Consider the following 20,602-nt stretch of genomic DNA (forward strand, 5'->3'; position numbering starts at 1 on the left):
AAAATATCAAATGGCGATTGGGGATAACTATGTTGACTTCTGACTATCACACCAGTCAATTTTTCACATCCTCTGGGAATATCCGAGAATGTGGTCCGAGAGGGAAGAGTTACTTGAGTCGGTCCAACCAGCTGTTGGGCACATCGGACCGTCCGATCTGGTCGCCACAAAGGCCAATTTTATTGCATTTAGAAAATTTACGGCGTCATACTGCCAACGTGAAGATCTCTTCGCTTAGAATGTTCGGCAGTTTTGTATTAGCTTTAAATGTTACTTAGTACAATTTTTAATATTGCATCAGTGTGCTCATCTCTCCCATGGGTACCTTAACTTAAAATCACGTAAATTCAGTCAAAGCACATTTGAGTCAATGGCGACATTTGTCTTGGCTAACTGCTCCTAAGACATTCCCAGTCAGAAAAAAATGATGCTTCACATCAAACGTAGGGTCCTGTGATACGCCCGATTAAGACCGAGTGTGGTGCGGGCGGATGTGGTTTGGTGGGCCATAACCTTCAATGTGGATGACATATTACTATTTTTTGTAACTACAGAGATTAACAAAATTAAAATCTGTCTGAGAAAATACTAAAACTTTCTTTTGTTTTGACATTCTAATTTCGTAAAGAAGTTAGAATTCTGCAAGAGTAAACAATGTTTTTCCGACACATAAAAATGCCTATAAAATATTTTATGTCACCACAATTTTAATATATTATTAGACGGGTTGTTAACCGGGTCTAAAAATAGTAACGGCTACTTTTAGATTATTTTTGATTTAGGATAAGTAACTTTTATTTATATTACAGATAAGGTAACCCAGATTGCGAAAATAATCACATTTACGACCTTATATGCCAACGGAAATTAATATAAATTATAAAAGGTAGTTGCCTATATGTACTTCCAGGAGAAATTTTAATTTTGGATCTTTTTTCCGACCAGGTTCCAGACCCTTGTTAGTGATTATGGTTACGTGTGATTTAAATAAATACAATTTGTCCGAAGCCATTAGAATCAAAATAAGTAGCAACATTGCACTATTTTTGTCTGGATCGCTCATAGCATACCTGAACTATAATGGTTTGATTTAGACAGGGTTTAATTACAATTTAAAAACTAACCAGCACCATCTGCAAATTGTATTATTAGTTCAATGAAAAAAAATAAGCATGAATGGCAACGTTTAGTATGCACTATTTATGTAGAATCTCAACAGCCTACCTCGACCCCTCTCCACTGCTCCGTGATCGTGATCACATTAAATCTTGCCTAATTCTTGTCACTAGAAGTATACGGCACAGAACAGATAATACATAGAATTCCGATATGCTATATTCAATACGCTACATTGTGATGCAGGGTTTTGAATGTGTGAGTGTCCTATAAAAATGAACCACGCATTATAGACGTGCAATAGTGTGTAATACACCAATATTAAATGAGCGTCAATGCATAAACCGAGAGCAGTTGTCAGTATTCGACGTATGACGAATTCTTGATACGTGTTTAAGTTTATTTCGGATTCTTCCTTACTCGAGATCGGTTTCCTGCTACTCCTTACCCGTTAAGTATTTCAGTTCCCGTTATTTCTGAGTTCCCTGGTCTAAGGATACATGTTCCACTATAACACCATTGTTTTCCAATAACACTGTCGTATCTTAATTAAATGCAACATATTTTTTTAATTCGTCCAAATAGTAATTTGGCAAAGTGCTAATCAATGAAAATTCTATTTAGTTTGAATGCTTTTTTTGTTTTTTTGAGAATAATATTGTGAATCGGCCTGATTCGACAAAAATTTCTTTCGTAAAAGAGTTTTCGTATAAATTAATGGGCAAAGATTATTTATTGTGATTATATAAGAAAAATTCGTTGACAATATTTCACGCTTATTTTTTGAAGGAAATTTTACAGTAGCGTAACAATTTTTTTGATTATTAGGAATAGGTTGTTCTGCGTAAAACAAACTACCTACTGGAAAAAGCAAGAAAATGAAAATGACGGCTGACTGCATAATAGGAAAGTCACGCGGCTTAGCCACACGCCACGTTTGCCTCACTGTAACCACCCCACGACAATGCACGGTGCATTTTCCTTCTCTAATTAAAAAAAATATATAAACAAATATTATAGATACAGCATTTCAAAAACATTTCCAGTAAAATATATTTTTCCATCCAGTAAGTACATTCGAAAGTAATCTTACAACTATTATAGCAATATATACATAATTTGAAAACATCTCATGCATATACAGACTAGAAAAAAAAAATTTGTTGCACACTCGACAGGACTTGAACCTGTATCCGCTGGATTCGCGCCAGTGTGCTTTTCCAAATATGTATGTTCAATATATAGAATGTTACATTCTCAAATATTGTGTATTATTCGTTCAATAAAAAAATAGTTTATTAAATTATTAGCAAGTCTAAGAACGTTATAAAAACTAAATAACGGAGTGATCCGCGACGTCGGTTTGGAATTAAGGAATTAATTGATACCTACCATAATATTAATATACTAAAACCGATAGCCAACATTATAACGCAATTCGATAAGCATTTCATGTAAGCCGGCTCTCACATCAAAACTCGTCTCGTCTGCAACGTGTCGAATACGTCGACGTGGCGTCATCGTTATTCACAAAACACACGTTGCTAAATGGTGCTCCGCGGATTAGTCGAATGCTACTTTTTACTTTGAAAAAAACATCTACTGTCGCAATCGACAAGTTGCATGCTTTTCGGGCTGCGAGGCGAAGATACCAGAACGCATACGAACACCTACGCATTGGTCATTCCTATACCGGCAGGTAGATGTGCGCGGTCTTCATATACAACACCGAATCGACGTTCTTGGAATACATATTATTTTTCAATTTGTGTTTAGAGTCCCAGAATATGTTGGGAAAGTGAAAAGTAAAACATTTCACCGTGGGACAGTTCACCGTGAGGTTTATATAGGAAAGAGATGACCGTATACTATCCGGTCTCCAATTTTATTGGATTCAATATGAACATTAATTCAATTTTCATAGCTGACATGAATCGTGTTTTATTTAGACATGAATTCTATGTCAGTAGGTACTATACGACCCAAAGAGGTTGGACGGTATTTAATATATGGCCATATATTTCCTATACATTTGACGATGAAGTGTAATACGGCGAACTGCATACGTACAAGTTTCCGGACACGACTCTGTGGAGATCCATAATGATCTTATGAGGATCGGACATGGTCAAAAGAATATTTATTTTAATAAATAAACCAATTTTATTAAAATTGTAAATTGGTATGTATTTCGAGTAATGTTGCACGTCGGAATTGCGGCCTAAACTATTATACTAGAACTATCATATAATACAATGGTTAGGCTATGTATATTTATAGGTAAAACTCCAACAAGACGGGTACATTTGTACTGTCTTGCAAACAATTGTCTGAGAATTCTGCGAAAATTGCATGATTCAGTGACACTAATTAAGTCTATTGTATGACAGTGATGTCTTGTTCCGAATTATTCTGAGTTCATGGAAACGCGAACCATGTTCACAGCAAACTACAGCAATGGGATTGTGACCTTAGCTTTTGATCTGATGACGTATTGGTGATTTTTATGACACATTTTGGCGGTAAAAGGATTCTCCAGATTTGAATTTTTTCCAATATTTTCGTAGAGCGATTTATGTAGGTACCTACTTAGTAAAACTATTTGATTATATACGTCATATTACATCGCATTGTTCTGCGAGATTGGTGTAAATACAAATGAAATACTTATTGTTTAAAAAATACGTGTGCTGAAAAATACTGTTCGGTTATCAGGAATACAGCGGAAAACACATTTTGAAAATACCCAATATACTGAATTATTTGTTAGTTTGGGTTAGGTTTGGTTAGGTTAATAACCTAACAAATAATCCAGTTTATCGGCTATTTTCAAAATGTGTTTTCCGCTGTATTCCTGATAACCGAACAGTACCCATTTTTTCAATTTGGGAGGTTCTTCTTTTGAATTAATTGTATGTTAAAATTATTTTTGGAGTCCAATGCCCTCGCTGATTTGGAAACCTACAGCTACAACCCCTTTAGCGCTATGGTATATCCAATCCTGGAAACCATTGTGTTATTTGACGTACACCTAAAATGCAACCATGTTCACTATACTAATAAATATGATATTATATTAAGAAACAAACAATTCCGTGAAAATTTAGATTTCAAAGAAAATGCGAGCATTGTCCTCGATTACAACACGTATTACATATATTACGCAAGCGAGTACCTATATAGATAAACAAAATACTATCGATTTTATAAAATATGTTTACAATAACAAAAAATTACATTCAATTCTCAGAATTGGTGTAAAATCAAAGTCAAAACAAGGATATAGAAAGGAAAAATGATGTTACTTCATCATACCTATTTATTAAAAAAAAAAAACATGTTTTCAATTAACTAATAAGTAAGTAAATAATATTTATTATTTTTTGTGTGTTTACATGGTATTTTTCATGTTAGGGCAGATAATAAACACGTGGTGCTTTCACCTTTTGACATAATCGAATTCCCTCGGAACATTTTTTTGAAAATATCGTTATCAGTTGACCGTGAAAATCGGGCGCCTAAATAAAAACAAATTCATAACGTGCTCGGTGCGGGGCGAACAATTGTTGCGAACGCATTATACTTTTTGAAATAAGAATGTTCATTCAAAATACAGACTTACAAACTTATCTAAAGAATGTCCAAAAATGGAACTATAGTACGAACTATCATAGGACACAATTTTGAAAATATCATTCGAATGATTTTGTCCAGTTATGAGTCTTGATTGGATAGTTCTCGACAGTGGCTCCCACATCCCATTCTTCAGATAAGTTTGTAGGTCTGTTGTAATGTTCGAAATTAACATAATTATTACCTAGTTTAAAGTATTTTTCACCAATACATTAGCAAAATAAAAATGGAAACTTTCATTTCACTGTGGTTTGAATTGAATAGCTCAGGTTTAAGGGTGATCAAGCAATGCCTCTGCGAGTGAAATTGAAAAAAATATTGACGACTTTCATTTTAAACAATCAATTCTTATCTAAAACATTAAAAAGATTTTTATTAGTATGTAGATTGTATTTTATAATTATTTTAATCAATAACATTTAGTTTTATAGGTTATTTAGGTACAAGTCTGTTTACTGGAAGCCAGGCGGGAACAGCGGCTATTTTCATAGCCGATTTCGGCAAAATTCATGAATAATTCAAGAATGCCAATCCAATGCAAGAATTAACTAGTATTAATTAGTATATCGGCTATTTTTTAAATTTCTTTGCCGCTGGCTTCCACTAGTCAAGAACCCTTTATAGTTTGAACTATCTTGTTTCTAATTAAAAAAAAACATCGATTTTTCGATAAAACATAAATAAATATATCAAAAAATCGTTTTTATTTAATTATCGTTTCAAACTTCGATATTGTGACAGCATCAAAATTAGGTTCGGATATTTTTTACATATTTGAATCTAGCATCACGTATGTGAAAACTGTCCTAACTTATGTTTTACTTATATGTAACTTGTAAGTAATTCTTCAATAATTGTCTCATAATCATTGTCAGCCTGGACCAATCCTATGCACACTGATTTTACTATTTTCATTCCTCGTATCTAGGCGCCTTTTGGACAGCCTACAGGGGTATTGCCATTTTCTCACACATTTCGTAAGTGGAGCACTAAGGTTCCAAGTGTTTATTTTTAGAGAAACAAAAGTAACAATGAGGTAGCTTAAAATAACAGAAAGTTGGAGCAGACCCTTTTTTGAGATGCTCCGCTCCGGGACCTAATACTTGCTCCAGCTCCACTCCAGTTAAAAAGTTTTAATATGTATTATATGTATACAAATACTAAAAAATAAGTAGTTTTTAAATGAGGTTTATTATTCGTCATTTTCATTATTAATTCTATTAAACAAAATTTCCGACAGCTAATCGTCTTTCATTACCTGCTTCTTCTGTCAAAAAAGTGAAGTTATTTGTCACTCGGCAGTGTTACCGTATTTCAAATAATTCCAGTGTTGTAAAATGTCAAATATAATATTTTCATTGGATTTTAGGACGAAAATTTAATAATAAAAAAAAACATCCGCAGCAGTACAAATTGTCGGTGCTCCGGGTAAAACCCTATTGCTCCATTGCTCCGTGCTCCTACTCCGAGCTCCGCTCCGTAAAATACAGGGAACTTAGAAATAATGGGAACTGAAATACCTATCGAGTATGGAAGAATACGGGATAAATTTAAACACGTGTTAAGAATACGTCATACGTCGACTACTGACAACTGCTCTTGGTTTATGCATTGACGCTCATTGAATATTGGTGTATTGCACACACTATTGCACGTCTATAATGCGTGGTTCATTTTCGTAGAACACTCACACATTCAAAACCCTGCGTCAAGATTTACTGTATTGTTATAATTATAGCCTATCGGAATTCTATTTATTATCTGTTCTGTGGTAAAATACAACTTCATTGGTAGGTTTGGTTTGTCACAAATAAGCACTTTGACTTAGAATCTTGTAGTATTAAGCTCGCGATTTGCTTCCTGGCGATGCTTTATTCTACTATTTTGTGGAAACAAGTCTTCCCTTCAACATATTATAAAAATGTGTATGCATGTGTGTGCGAGTCATTGCATCTTGAAAAGTTTAAAATAAAACAAATATTGAATAGTCAATTAAAACCACCCGGCACTCAAACGGTCAAGCCGAGGCCGCTAGTACCGTCTTCGCGGGAGGTTCTGGAATGAGTTCGGGGGAGGGAAACCAGGGGGAAGAGGATGGCAACAGTATATAAGGAAATCGCAAGGCGTCTGGAGTGCATTGTAAAGACATTCTCGTATCACAACATCCAGAATTTCAATCGAGTCTCGACTCAAAATAAAACGAATACACAGTGTAAAGTTCCAATGTGAATTCCAAATTCAAATAAAAGTTCGTTTGAATTTGGAACAGTGACGCGAAGTAAGACGTACTTTCACCATATAAAGTGGTCTTGTTCTTATTTTGAAAAACAGTCATCATAATTTAAATATAATCTGTGAAAAATAACTATTATTTAAAAAAGTGAAGCAGTATAAAAAGTATTTTGGTTTATAAGATAATAATTAATAGCATCTAAAATACGTGTGAATACTAACGTAAATTTGAAAAAAAGTATAGATCGATCACAGGTCATTGAAATAAAGCTAAATTTAGTGACAGACCAAAAATACAAAGTCCAAAAGACGTAGTTGTGATTGTTGGCATTGCTAAGTGGATATAATCATCTAAACAAAGGGGGAAGACAGTTGTTTGTGGTTTTAAAAAAGTAGCAGAAGATACATCAAGAGCCATGAGGAACTGGTGGTGGGTAATACTTGGAGCACTGATGGCTTTAATGGCGCTGGCTCAGACGAATCCGGCTCCCACTCCACAAACGGTTAGTATTTTTTTAGTAACTTCCAACAATCCATATCTTTGACCGGTATTAATGATTCTTTACAAGTCATAACAGCGTCCCATAACTTTACTTAACAGTACTACAGTGGTCAAACACGTGTTAAAGAATATGTTATTTTTAATAGTTACGTTTGTCACATAAGCGAAACGCGCATTTGATATTGGTAATATTTGAGGACGTTCAGAAGGTGTGTTTTTCTTGATTTTAATGGCCTTACCGTCACTAATATAATCATAAACCAAATCTTTCTACGTGTAAAATGTTGTATGGGAAATATATGGCCGTATATTAAAGACCGTCCAATCTCACGGTTCTTGTCGGTTTACTTTAAGAAGGGAGCCAGCAGCAAACAAATTTTGAAAATAGCCGATATACTGGATTATTTGTTACGTTAGGTTAGGTTTTCATTCTTGAATTCATGAATTTTGCCAAAATCAGCTATGAAAATTGAATTAATGTTCATATTGAATCTAATAAAATTGGAGACGGTATAGTATAGGGTTATCTCTTTCCGATAAAAAACACTCACGGCGAACTGTGCCACGGTGAAATGTTTTACGTACAATTTACATGTAACCACATTTCTATATCTGATATCTGTAATTTATTAGGTGTGATCATCATAAATATATATGATAGCTTGGGGTGGCCTTGGGTCAAGCAAACATCTAAAACACCATTGTGGTCCGTCCTTAGAAACAGGATAGAACACTTTCATTCATTAAAGGTTTTCAAATTTAGGATGTTGAGTGTGACCGTAATCAAAATTACTGAGAGGTGATTCGAAGTATCTCGATTACTATAGCATGGGTCTCTCGACTCTGCGTCATACATTACGTCTCTGTTCTGGCAGAACACACTAACTGGAGAATACTAGTTTTGAGTAATTTGACTTTGAAGTTGTTAAAAAGTTTGAAATAATGGTCTATCATGTAAGTTTATTGAGTAATCGTAAAAAGTATGACTTTAAAATAAAGACTGTTTATTTATTAAGAAGGTTTCCAGACGGTAAAGTTTGAAATAAGGAACATTTTGGTACTAACTCAATATGTCATTTTTTCGAATTAGTGTCTTCTTTTATTTTATCTTAATTTAATAACCTCTCACGTCACCTATTTAGCTATGCAGTTTTTAGAACATCTCTTCACATTTTTTAAGTATTTGGATCCCTACAGTATTTAGATAAAACATACTTTTAATGCGGATTGAGCACTACAGACTTGAACAATCCAAATCCACAATACACCGATTAAAAAAAACTATTTGCAACTTTTTCAAGACGATGGGTTGCAATAATTAAACTAAATTAAATAATTGACATATTATTATATATTATATACGTAGCAAAGGATAGAAATAGGCTGTTAAGATTCGACGTAAATAGTGCACACTAAACTTTGTCAGTCAAACGTACTTGTTTTCATTGCTCTAGTCCAGGGGTAGTCAACCTGGTCCCTACCGCCCACTAGTGGGCGTTCCAGCTCTCATGGTGGGCGGTAGGGGTTCTAAAAATATTTTCTCTATGTTTTCATAAGATTCCCCGTGACAATTTAAATTTCAGAAAATATACTATTTGTATAAAAAAAAGTGCCTGTCATATCCAAATATGTGAAAAATGAGATTCAGTTTATCTTTCCCTACCTCATAATATCTTGTGGAATCAGGCTTTAGTGCTGTTAATCATATTATAACCAAAGAAAGAAACCGCCTGAATATTTCCGAAAGAGGAAACCTTCGTTTGTGCTTCACAAAAATTGAGCCAGATATTCAGTATTTAGTTTCGCAGCATCAGCCTCAGGGATCTCATTAATGATTTAATTAATTAAATGTAATTTCATCAGACATGCTTATATGTATGCAAAGTATAAATACAAAATATAGATTTAACTACAGTAAGTTGTTTTATAAAGTAAAGTTACTTCCCTACTTTATACATCACCATTACTGTGGAACCGGTGGGCGATTAGAAAATTTGACTACTAACAGAGATACAGAAGTGGGCGGTAGGTATTAAAAGGTTGACTACCCCTGCTAGTCTAAGACTACAATGTATAGTGTGTTACTTTTTAAAATTCAATTAAACCTTGCCTAATCCAAGCCATAGTAGATAATAGTAAAAGCATATTAATTTATCTAGATGGAAGAATATTTTTTATCGATTGTGATTTGGTTTAGGCAGGGCTTAATGAATTAAAAAAACTAACTAACACCATCTGTAATAATCATACATAACATTGGATATTTTATAGATAGAATAATATTTTTTATCTGTTATAGTTTGGTTAGGCAGGGCTTAATGGATTTAAAAAAACAACCAACAATGTGTAATACGTATTCTTAATTTAACGGAAACAAATAAGTATGACTGAAAAAGTGTGCACTATTTTTGTCGGATCGCCCATATCATAAATAAACTATTATGGTTTGGTTAGGCAGGGTTTGATTGAATTTTAAAAACTAACCAGCACCATCTGCAAATTGTATTCTTAGTTCAGGGAAAACAAATAAGTATGATTGACAAAGTTTAGTAAGTATGTACTATTTATGTCGAATCTTAACAGCCTACCTCCACCACTACATATACTATCGACCGAGGGTACTTGATGGAATTAAAATTTAAATTCTAATGGATTCAAGTTTTATACTTTTCCATTTGAGTCGTTTTTTTTTCGGAATCTTCATGCACTACACGCATTCACCAGTGGTATATTGTCACACACCATTAGAACATTAGAACTAGGGAATCCAATCCCGAGCCAAAATTCTGATCTCGGGATTTCGGGATTACAATTTGACAATCCCGGGATCCCGGGACTGGTCCCGGGATTGGCATTTTTTCCATAGTTAATAAAAAAAAATACATTTACAACTAACATTGATAAAATCGGTCAACAATAAATCTAGTATAATTTATACTATTTAAGACATTTTTATTCTTAATATTGTGTACGTTCAACCTTGAAGATACATAACTTTAATGGAGTAAATAATATTGTAATATAAATAATAATGTGAATTTAATATGAGATTGCTGTATCTGATAGTAATGACTTAATGAATGGTTTAGCGAGATTTAAAATAGTAAAGAAAATCATGGTGTGTATCCGCTTCATACATCTAATTGGTCAGCCAAATATGAAACTGCCGTAAAACGTATGCGATCGTGGTGGAATTACTTTGTTAATAGTGCGAAGCATTGTTTTTTTCCAATCTTTCTCATTTTTATTAATTTATGTGAAAAAATAAAATGAATCGGCAACTTTCACATGGGTATAAATCAAACTTCATTCAAACTCAGTTTATTTCTAATGTAGTTATTTGTTATTTAAAGTATTTTTTCTGTTATATTTTCGTTTTTATGTTATTTTCCATAAAAATTGATAAAAAAATCAATCCCGAAAGTTTCGGGATTATGTTAATCAATCCCGGGATTCATATGTATCGAAAATAGCTCGGGATCCCGGGATTGGAATCCCTAATTAGAACTAATATCTAAATTGTTCTCACATTGAAAAGGATTATCAATGACTTTTAGTTCGATTTTCTTATTGTTATGTCTATAATATGTCCAAATAATCCAATTCACTGTAAAACTGTCTACAAACATATTATATAGATATATCAGAAGGATTCAATCGAATATTTAAAATACCTAGGTATTTAGATGTGCATCTAATTGCCGCCTTTTATGCAAAAACGTTGGGTTATGTCAATTAAATTATTAGCTACGCATGCCATCTCTTAGTAGAACCTGTAAACTTAAATAAAAATAAAATTAATCTATTATTGATCAATTTTGGTCAATGGTTTTGAATTAGGCTATTTTATTCAGATTGCATATTATAGAATAATGCGATAAGTAAAAGACACAGGTTTAAAACTATTTATCTCATTTTGGAATACGTTTTGTTCGATCTACAGATGCAAACAAAAATCAACTATTCACGTTCCTAAATTTTCTTAATTATTTACCCACCTACCTAACTGAAATATTAATTTCCTAAACAATTTTCGAACAATGTCGAGTATTTAAATTTATTCATGCGTTAAATTTGACAGAATTTAGCGTAACTGAATTAAACATGTCTATCGCGAGCGTAATCCGTGAGCCATTTTAAAATCCCCTAAGGAGAATAATTTTATTTACTAATGCAAAATTCTATAATCTCATATAGGGGAAAATTTAACAATGGTATTTTTAGTTTTTAAGAAATTTAGTTAAATTATTAACCCATTAGCGGAGCTCATGATAAAAACATCGAGGTTTTTTTTAAACTTTGGCAGGTTATTTGAAATTAGTTTTTTTTTAATGGAAATACGTATGTAATAAAAGTATATCATTATAAAACGTGACATAACGATGTATGGTTCAGAAAATATATAGGGTTCCGATTCCATGATAATGGAATAACAATATTACTATTGGACCGCGTTATGCATGCATTAGGTCAAATCGCGTGACGTATTCGAAAAATAAGTTTTAAATGATTACTTTTGGTATTATACATAATAATACATTCAACTAATAAACGTATAATCATACAGAAATATAGGTTTATATTTTCAAATGAGGGTTTTGAATGAAGTGTGAACTGAGGAGGGGGGGGGGGGGATAAGAAACAAGTGGGATGCTGTGGAATTGGTCGCAGATGTAAAATGAAACAAAAGTCCTGGTGGCAGAAGCAGATATTCACACGTTATCTTGGAATATATTGATTATGATACCTATGTGGTAATATGTTTTTGATTGTATATTTAGTTAAACGTGGATTTAGAAGTATGTTTACTTAAATAGGTCTGTAAGACAGCAGAGGTTTGAGAATGCTGTTGACAATTACAGATCCTGGCATAGACAAATTATTAGAACAACACTAGGTTCGTCATTTAGTTGACATTTTAAATTTTACTGATGTTATTGTTAATAATAGTGACCAATCTAGAGCAATATCATTTTATTGATAAGTGGTTCATTTCATTATGTTTTATCTATGATGTTTTTAACACACAGCTACATAAATATCTTTGTTATATTAAAAAACTTACACTTATAATTGTATTATTAGAGAGGGGGCTACACTAATAATATTATATTTGAAAAGGGGGTGATGAGCAAAAACTTATTACATGAACCGAATATCGTCGTTTTCAAATAAGCTGAAAACGTAATAGCTACGCTGAATTTCGCTGTTGTGTTTTGCTTAGTTGTTAAGAATATTGAGGTGTCCAATCATCAAACGCGGATTACACTAACATAAATTTGTTTTATGTGTCTGGCCAGTATATAAATATGTACAAGTCTATAATTATTTTTTGATTGAAAAAAGGGGTGTGATTTATTATAGATTCTGGGGGATGAAGCCAAGACCACTATGGATTACTCTGAATAATGTTATTAAAATAAAATTACCAGCATTTGATCAGATGAGCTATTTGCGTGTTAAAGTATGCTATGTCACTGGTAGATTTTTCATTAGATTTATTTGGTGTCCGCGTGGAGTTGGTATTTTTATGTTAGGGGTCCTCCATGTATGACGCCACACACTGAGGTTGGAGAGGGTCTAATATAATATGATAATTTGTGTCGAGAGGATGTGATGCCACAAAACCAAAAAATACAACCTCATGTTTTCTGAGAATGAAATATTAAAATCGATCACTTGGCATTTTTTCTCATTTATTGCGTACAAACCGAGTTTTTTCGATTTTAATTGCATGCTTTCTAACCTCTAAATCGGTGTTTTTTAAATTAAAAAAAAAAAGATATAAGGATATAATAAATTCCAATTTCCGTTTAGCATTTTCCTAGGTAATAGATTTACGTACATTTTTATCGTAATTTTGATAATAAAACTTAGGTCATTCATTCTTGCCACCCGATTCAAATGTACCGAATTTGACACGTATTTTTGGAATACAGAACTTCACGATACTTTTTAATTTTAAATTTTATTTTTGTCATTACTTTTGAATATATATTTTCGATAACAACTTTACCTAGAGACATCACCTTAATAAATAGAATTCCGATAGGCTATATCCCAATACAGTACATGTTGACGCAGGGTTTTGAATGTGTGAGTGTCCTATGAAAATGAACCGCGCATTATATAGACGTGCAATAGTGTATGTTGCAACAATCAATACGCCAATATTAAATGAGCGTCAGTGCATATACCGAGAGCAGTTGTCGTATTCGACGTATGAAGTATTCTTGACACGTGTTTATGCCATATTCTTCCACGCTCGAGATTGATTGCCTGCATCTGCACACCCGTTACGTATTTTACATCCCATTAATTCTGTGTTCCCTGATTTCATGCTTGTGAAAGTTTATCGTTATTACAAAATATTGTTTCAAATTAATATTTTGATTTTTTCAGACAGATATGTCAAACAGAATATTATAACAACTTTACCTAGAGACATCACCTTAAACGAATTGGTTTTATTGAAAAAACGACGTGACGTCATTTAGATAGGGGATAAAAAAAATATGACAGAAGAGTGGTAAAAATACCGAAATCATGTGTCGTTTTGGACGATCCCACTTATAGAAATAGCATACATAATTATATTGATTGATAAAATTAAATATATATGAGTTAATAATGCATAACCGTAAGTGTGGTGTCGTTATGTGTTTATAATAGTTGTGTAGGTAAATTATTAATATTCTGTAGGTATGCGTGTTGAATTTTTCCCATCGATTTTTGCATTAGGTACGTTCTATTTTTACTATGTAATTGTTGCATAAAATTACTTACAATAATCTGTCCGTGGATATTTATGACGTACAAGATTAGGCGTACATTGTTATTAATTTCAAGTCGTATTCGTATGTACATGGGTTATTAAAATAGTATGCCATTACCATAAATACTAGCATGTAACTCTAGATTCAAGGTATAAATATTACGTAGATACATAGTTAAAATATTACATTTTTTTTAAATGGGATTTAATATGTTGAGGAAAACCTATTATGATCCAATTCTTTGGGATGGTTTTTATCATTTGAGCACTTATATTTTTCGTCTATCCGGCAGTAGAGATGTAGCCTCCCATGTACATCGCACAGCTTAAATGTGTCATGACCAGGGAACTGAAATACACAACGGGTAAGGCGATAGCAGGTAACCGACTCGAGTTAGGAAGAATCCGGGTTAAACTTTCACACGTGTTAAGAATACGTTTTACGTCGAATACTAAAAACTGCTCTCGGTTTATGCATTCACGCTCATTTAATGTTGGTGTATTAACACACACTATTGCACGTGCATAATGCGTGCTTCATGTTTGTAGGACACTCACACATTCAAAAGCCTGCTTCACCATGCGGCGTATTGAATATTGCCTATCGGTATTCTATTTATTATCTGTTCTGTGGTCATGACAGACATCTACGCAATCACGCCTAAAATCTAGGAAGAGTTTCCTTCAGGCATTCAAAAAGCCTGCTAGGCACATCTCTCGCATGGACACGGCGTAAGAAGAAGCGGCCTCTAGGTCTACCTCCTACCTCTTTAGGGGCTTGTAGGCCCGAGGCACTGATTTTGAGGCCCCCACGATGAAAAAAAACTATAAATTCCAACTACTTACAAAACTAGTAAAAATATCGATGAATCTGTTTTTTAAATCGTATCTTGTATGTATAAAATTATTATTATTGAATATGACAGTGATGAGACCCAACCATATTAAGTACCTACCTAGCGGTTTCTTTTTTTCTGTACAAGTATCTATCTGTTTGAGTGGTTATACCATGGGGGGGGGGGGGTGACAGGGCTCTAGCCTGGGGGCCCGGCGAAGCGAGTCGAGCAGTTAAGTGAGATAAATAAAAAAAAAAGTCGCCTGCGGTGCTATTTTCCTTCAACTATATATATGATTGTACGATACAATTTTTAATTGTGTATCAATACTCGACATTTCCATAATTCAAATGGATGTATTAAAATATATAATAAAACACTAAATATACACATTAATTTTTCCGCGTACAAAGAAAACGCTACTGTATAGCGTCACACTGCTTTTATCCTTAGCGATAGGTATGGGGGCCACCAAAGCTCCTAGCCTGGAGGCCCGCTACACGATGTGGGGACCATGGGTTACGAGTATGCTATAGATAGGCCCTTTTGATATTAGTTGCATGGATTTTGTTATGGTTTGAATATTGAAATTATTTAATACGAGAGATAGCCTTATGACCAAAGTAGTTGTTTGAATGTATTAACTCTAAAAAATATATAAAAAAAAGAAAAGAATTTTAAATGTGATTCTTGTTGTTCTGCAAGAACAGTAAGTTACGTAAAATGAAATGCAAAGGTCCCCAAATGCGACGTTATTTTTTATAATATTATACAATGAGTTTTGATACATTTACTGTGGAAAACAACACGAATGCAATGTTTGTGCATTTACAAGTATAATGTATAGATACTATGATAATTGATAATGTAAGCAACATTTTATAGGTAGTGAAAAACCGTTTAAATCAGATACTTGTTCATCATATTATAATGACGACCATCCGGCCAGTTCTGTCATCAAATTTTCCGTACGTGCCATAGGTTCGTGAATGCCGTTCTATAGAGATGGAGCCTAACGGTTCAAATACATTATGATCACGTTATGTGCTGTCACTTAGGGTAACCACAGAAGGCTCCATCTGGCAGACAAAAGGGTTTTTTCAACATATCTGTAATAAAAGGTACCTATCGATTATCTAATAACGTTTGTTTTTCTTTGCAGCAACAAGCTATTCGCGGCATGAAGCTGGTTCCGCAATGGCATTGTCTGCGGTACCGGAAGTTCGACATGGTGCGACGTTGCAGAAACTACCGAGCAGGAAGACGCTACTGACCTCTCCTCCGCCATGGCGTTTTCTAGCCATCATTCTCATACCACGTCTCAATACCGAGGAATCGATATCGTAAATATTAACATATCGATGGCGTGGAGCACAAAGGGAATAAGTGCAATTTTCAATAATAATTAAAGTTATTAAGGAATATTTTTTATATTGTCTAAACCGTATCTATTTTTTTTTTTTAGAAATTTGGATAGTTGTATGTAGATACAACTTGCACGTAAACTCAAACATATCGCAGAAAACTAACTATAAAAAAGTGTGATTATTATTAATAGTCCACCATTTCAATTACTTTTTTAAATAACTCATAAAGTTAACAATAAATTCAAAACAGTGTGGAATCTACTATGATAGTTAAACATACCATATTTTATGAAATAGATTTTAGAAACATTTTTTTTAAACACAGTTATTATCACAAATAATGTCAGGTTAATTCTAGAACTTGAGAGAACAACTGGCAACTATTCATAGGTATTACAAGTTAACATTAGCCATTTTCGAGTTCCTAATATTGACATAGAAAAACCACATACACTATTCACTCATACATAAAAAACATACAAGAATTCTATAAGTACTTGTAAATCATGTGTATATTCAATTATTTAGATACCATTTTTTTTTTTTATATTTTGATTTGCCTTTTCAAAAAGCTATCGCTTTACAGTAACAACTAGTACCCATAATATTTTGTCGACGAAAGATGTTGGATCGTTTTTCTTCTGTGATTTTCATATATAAATCGCCGAAGTATGTTCAAGTTTAACGTAAGTGTCACTTATGTATGCAAAAGAAGTAATATCTTATCAGTTTTTATATGAATATTAGTGGTCACTTTCAGACGTTTAAGCTCGGCTCCATCTCTATACAAGAAGGTTTTATGCAAAATCCTTCTAAATAACAATACTTTTAATACCTACTTTAAATAAGAAACTTTGAAATGGTACATTTTGACTTGTGACTCTTTTGAATGTTGGCTAGCGTGAGGAATGTATCTTCCATCATCATAACATAGGTAGAAAGATAAACCCAACTATCTTCAAAAGCCAGGCCAATAGAATATATAAACTACATTTTTGTAGAATATTAATTTGGTTTAATGTGGTCGATTATAAAAGCTGGATTTTTCCCCTGGAAACCACTACCCTAATCTAGTAATTAAAATTTTAATAATTTTGTTTTCATTTGAGTTTATAGTTCATTCTGGACTTGCTACATTAAAATTGATAAATTATTAATTATTATTAATTTTTAACTTTTGAAAAATATTGCACTGAAATCTATTGCACACCAATCATTGATATAAAAATTATGGGATTGACGAATAATTCTAAAAACCTATATATTTTTTAAAACTGGCCTAGTATACTTAATTGAAGATATTTTTTTCATAAAAATAGATTTTAAGCTATAATTATTTAGTACGTAAATATTTTGTTTATTTGTAAGGAAAGATATTATGCAATATAAAATAAAATAATAAGTCCTGGAAGTATAATATATTCCTTTCACAGGAAATAAACTTAGCACAATAATAATCCCCCATGTACCCATTGTCATGTCAATAGAATGTAAGTGATACTTGAATTCATAATATTCAATTCATTAAATCGTTAATAATATTTAAGGCACCTATTTCCAAAAACCGATAAGTCCACAATATGGTCAGAATCTAATAAAAATTACATATACGAGTATTATAATATTATATATTGTGTAAATTCACACCTAATGTAATGTAATGTTTCAAAACCGACCAAAAGCATACGAAAAAAGAATTAACTTAAAGCCCACAAAACTATTTTACAAATAAATGGCAATATGTCAAAAATTTGTTGCAATAAAGAATTCATAGGATAATAATGATACACATAATTTGAAAATGCAATACAATGGAAAAAAAACTAATGTTAAAACCAACCACTTTAGTTAGCTTGAAACACAGAAATGTCGTTTACCCCACAAAACATTGAAATGTGGACTTATCGGTATTTGATATTTGACACCTCATTTTAACAAGGTTATAACTGAAAAAGGTTGTGTAAATAAAATGAAAAGGTTTAAATCATGATATAATATTGAATATGTGACGTATATGGCATGTTTTAATTATAATGAATAGATTAGTCGTTCTAACAATAAATCAATTGTTAGAAATGATAATAAATGATTATAACAGATCTGTCAATATGTACACTTGAATCTATAATGATCAGGATTGTAAAGACGTAAATTTTACCTACTTAAAATACTAACCTAACCCAACTTAATCAAGCATTAGTATTTCTGATAGAGTTAGGTTAGGTATCAGTACATCTTTATTAAAATTTTAAAAATTATTACTCATTGCAATTTCAAATCCTCACATACCCATCGAGTGACGATATGTGAATTTGTTATTGTATATAATATTATGCAGAAAACATTGACATTTACAGAAGCATATTTTTATCTGTAAAGTAACTCCTGTTATTTCTCATTGGTGTACTTGCTCGCATTGTGGCCTCACCCCCAGAATTATTCTACGATTGAATTATTAGGATTTTATTTTCCAATGTGTAATGTTTTAACAATTTTAACTTATTATTACCTAAATACTATAATGTCAAAGCATTAATAAAAAAACTCAAAACAGTTAGTTTCCTATTTAAGTTAATAAAACAACTAAGTACTAATTATATGTGTAACATACTTAGTTTTACACATTCCTTAATTATTAAGCAAAGTTTTATTATTATTTTGTAACAAAAAAGTGACAGGGTTCATAATATTATTACTACCTATATATTTTTTATTTTAATTAAAGAAAAATTCTTAATAAAAACGTCAAAATGTAATCGTTAATTATTTTCTTCTAATTCTAATTATTGTGTTTAATTTATTTTTGTATTATTTTATTTTTCATTTTTTTTACAAAATGTGTTTATGAATATTAATTAATCAATAAGGTTTATTATTTTTTTATAATATTTAAAAAATGGAATAAATAAATACATAATATGTCTAATCAGTGTTTATTATTCACCTTCACCTATATTGCCAAATATATTAAAAAAAAAAAAAAAAAATGGAAAGTGTAATGAATAATTTAAATTATATAACTAGATAACTGACTTACCCGTTGACATGCCAACGGAAATCGAATTGAAAATATCAAAAGCCCACTCTGAATGGTGTGTAACAATAAACGGTTAATGCACTCAACGCATTATCTACGCATGTCTTAATGCATTTGATAACCCCAGCCTAAGGTTCAATCTCATTTAAAATAATGAACGCAAATAATGTGTTTGTCGGGCAGTAAAAAAATATATGTCATCACATGTAATGGACGTGAAGTCCGGTTTACTACTTACTACACTTTACTTATAATCTACATTTAAAAGAATTTTTTATGATAATTTAGACTGCGATATGCATTGTAGAAGCGCAACGTGGAATACGCTTTAATCAAAGCAGTAGTTTTAAAACGTTTTTTATTTTGATTTCACAGCGCCTTTAAAGATTGACATTAGTGGTATAGTTTCTTAAATCTTCAAATCTAACTAGACACGGCTATCCTCATTTCCTATTGCACACATTCAGTTTTGAGTGATATTTAGTTTTTCGGCCATCTTTGAAATCCAAGTTGAGTAGAGAGGTAAGTCGTCACAAATAGTACCAGGTTCCACTGAGTTTTAAAGTGTCATAATGCTAAATTTAACAGTCATAATATTCTGTACCGTAGAGCTGAAAGTGTGGAAGTCCCGTTTTTATCATTTTTGAGTTAAGCGTTGGACTATCACGCCATGGGTCTCAGGTTCGAATTCTGGGTCTGGCAAGTACACATATTGTTTTTCAATTTGTGTGTGAGTCAGGGTATGGACCTAATAGGTTGAGCAAGTGGCTGACATCCATTTCTCGTAAAAAACAAAATCTGTTAATACAAACCTCTACTCTGTGGAGGCCCATATGATCCTATTAGGATCGGACATGGTCGGAAAAAAAAAAAAAAAATCACGTTTTCTTAATGCTGAAAATTTGGAAGTCCAATGTCACATGGTTTTCAAAATAATTACTTCTAAAACGACGGTAGTCCAATTATTATACTGAAATTATACGTGAAAGAGTGGATGTCCCATTTAAGTTATTTTTGCTTTAATCTGTATCAAAAAAATTGCAAAAGTGCGGAACTCCAACATACGGAGTTTTAGTCTGAACGAGAGTGAGTATTTTAACTAGA

The 20,602-nt window shown here is 32.4% G+C and overlaps 2 protein-coding genes across 2 annotated transcripts in view; one reads left to right on the forward strand and one right to left on the reverse strand.

The window, feature by feature from the left end:
- Window positions 1–20,602, reverse strand: part of l(2)05287 (WD repeat-containing protein l(2)05287) — a 60,219-nt gene that overhangs the window by 13,091 nt on the left and 26,526 nt on the right. The gene's annotated exons all lie outside the window — the stretch shown is intronic.
- Window positions 6,884–19,203, forward strand: LOC147073986 (uncharacterized). Its single transcript, XM_085944299.1, has 2 exons — window positions 6,884–7,484; window positions 16,257–19,203. Exons 1-2 carry the CDS (start codon window positions 7,398–7,400, stop codon window positions 16,365–16,367), a joined length of 198 nt encoding a protein of 65 aa, XP_085800425.1. The 5' UTR covers window positions 6,884–7,397; the 3' UTR covers window positions 16,368–19,203.

This window comes from Rhyacophila brunnea, unplaced genomic scaffold, assembly GCF_057557595.1.
Source record: "Rhyacophila brunnea isolate RB1 unplaced genomic scaffold, BYU_Rbru_1.0 scaffold_17, whole genome shotgun sequence".
NCBI classification, from domain to species: Eukaryota; Metazoa; Arthropoda; class Insecta; order Trichoptera; family Rhyacophilidae; genus Rhyacophila; species Rhyacophila brunnea.

What these genes read in the sequence shown, in the direction of transcription:
- LOC147073986 (XM_085944299.1), top strand. Translation starts at nt 7,398, where the DNA reads ATGAGGAACTGGTGGTGGGTAATACTTGGAGCACTGATGGCTTTAATG. An exon ending in CGGCTCCCACTCCACAAACG is followed by an intron (nt 7,485 to 16,256) that starts GTTAGTATTTTT and finishes TTTTCTTTGCAG; the next exon opens with CAACAAGCTATTCGCGGCAT.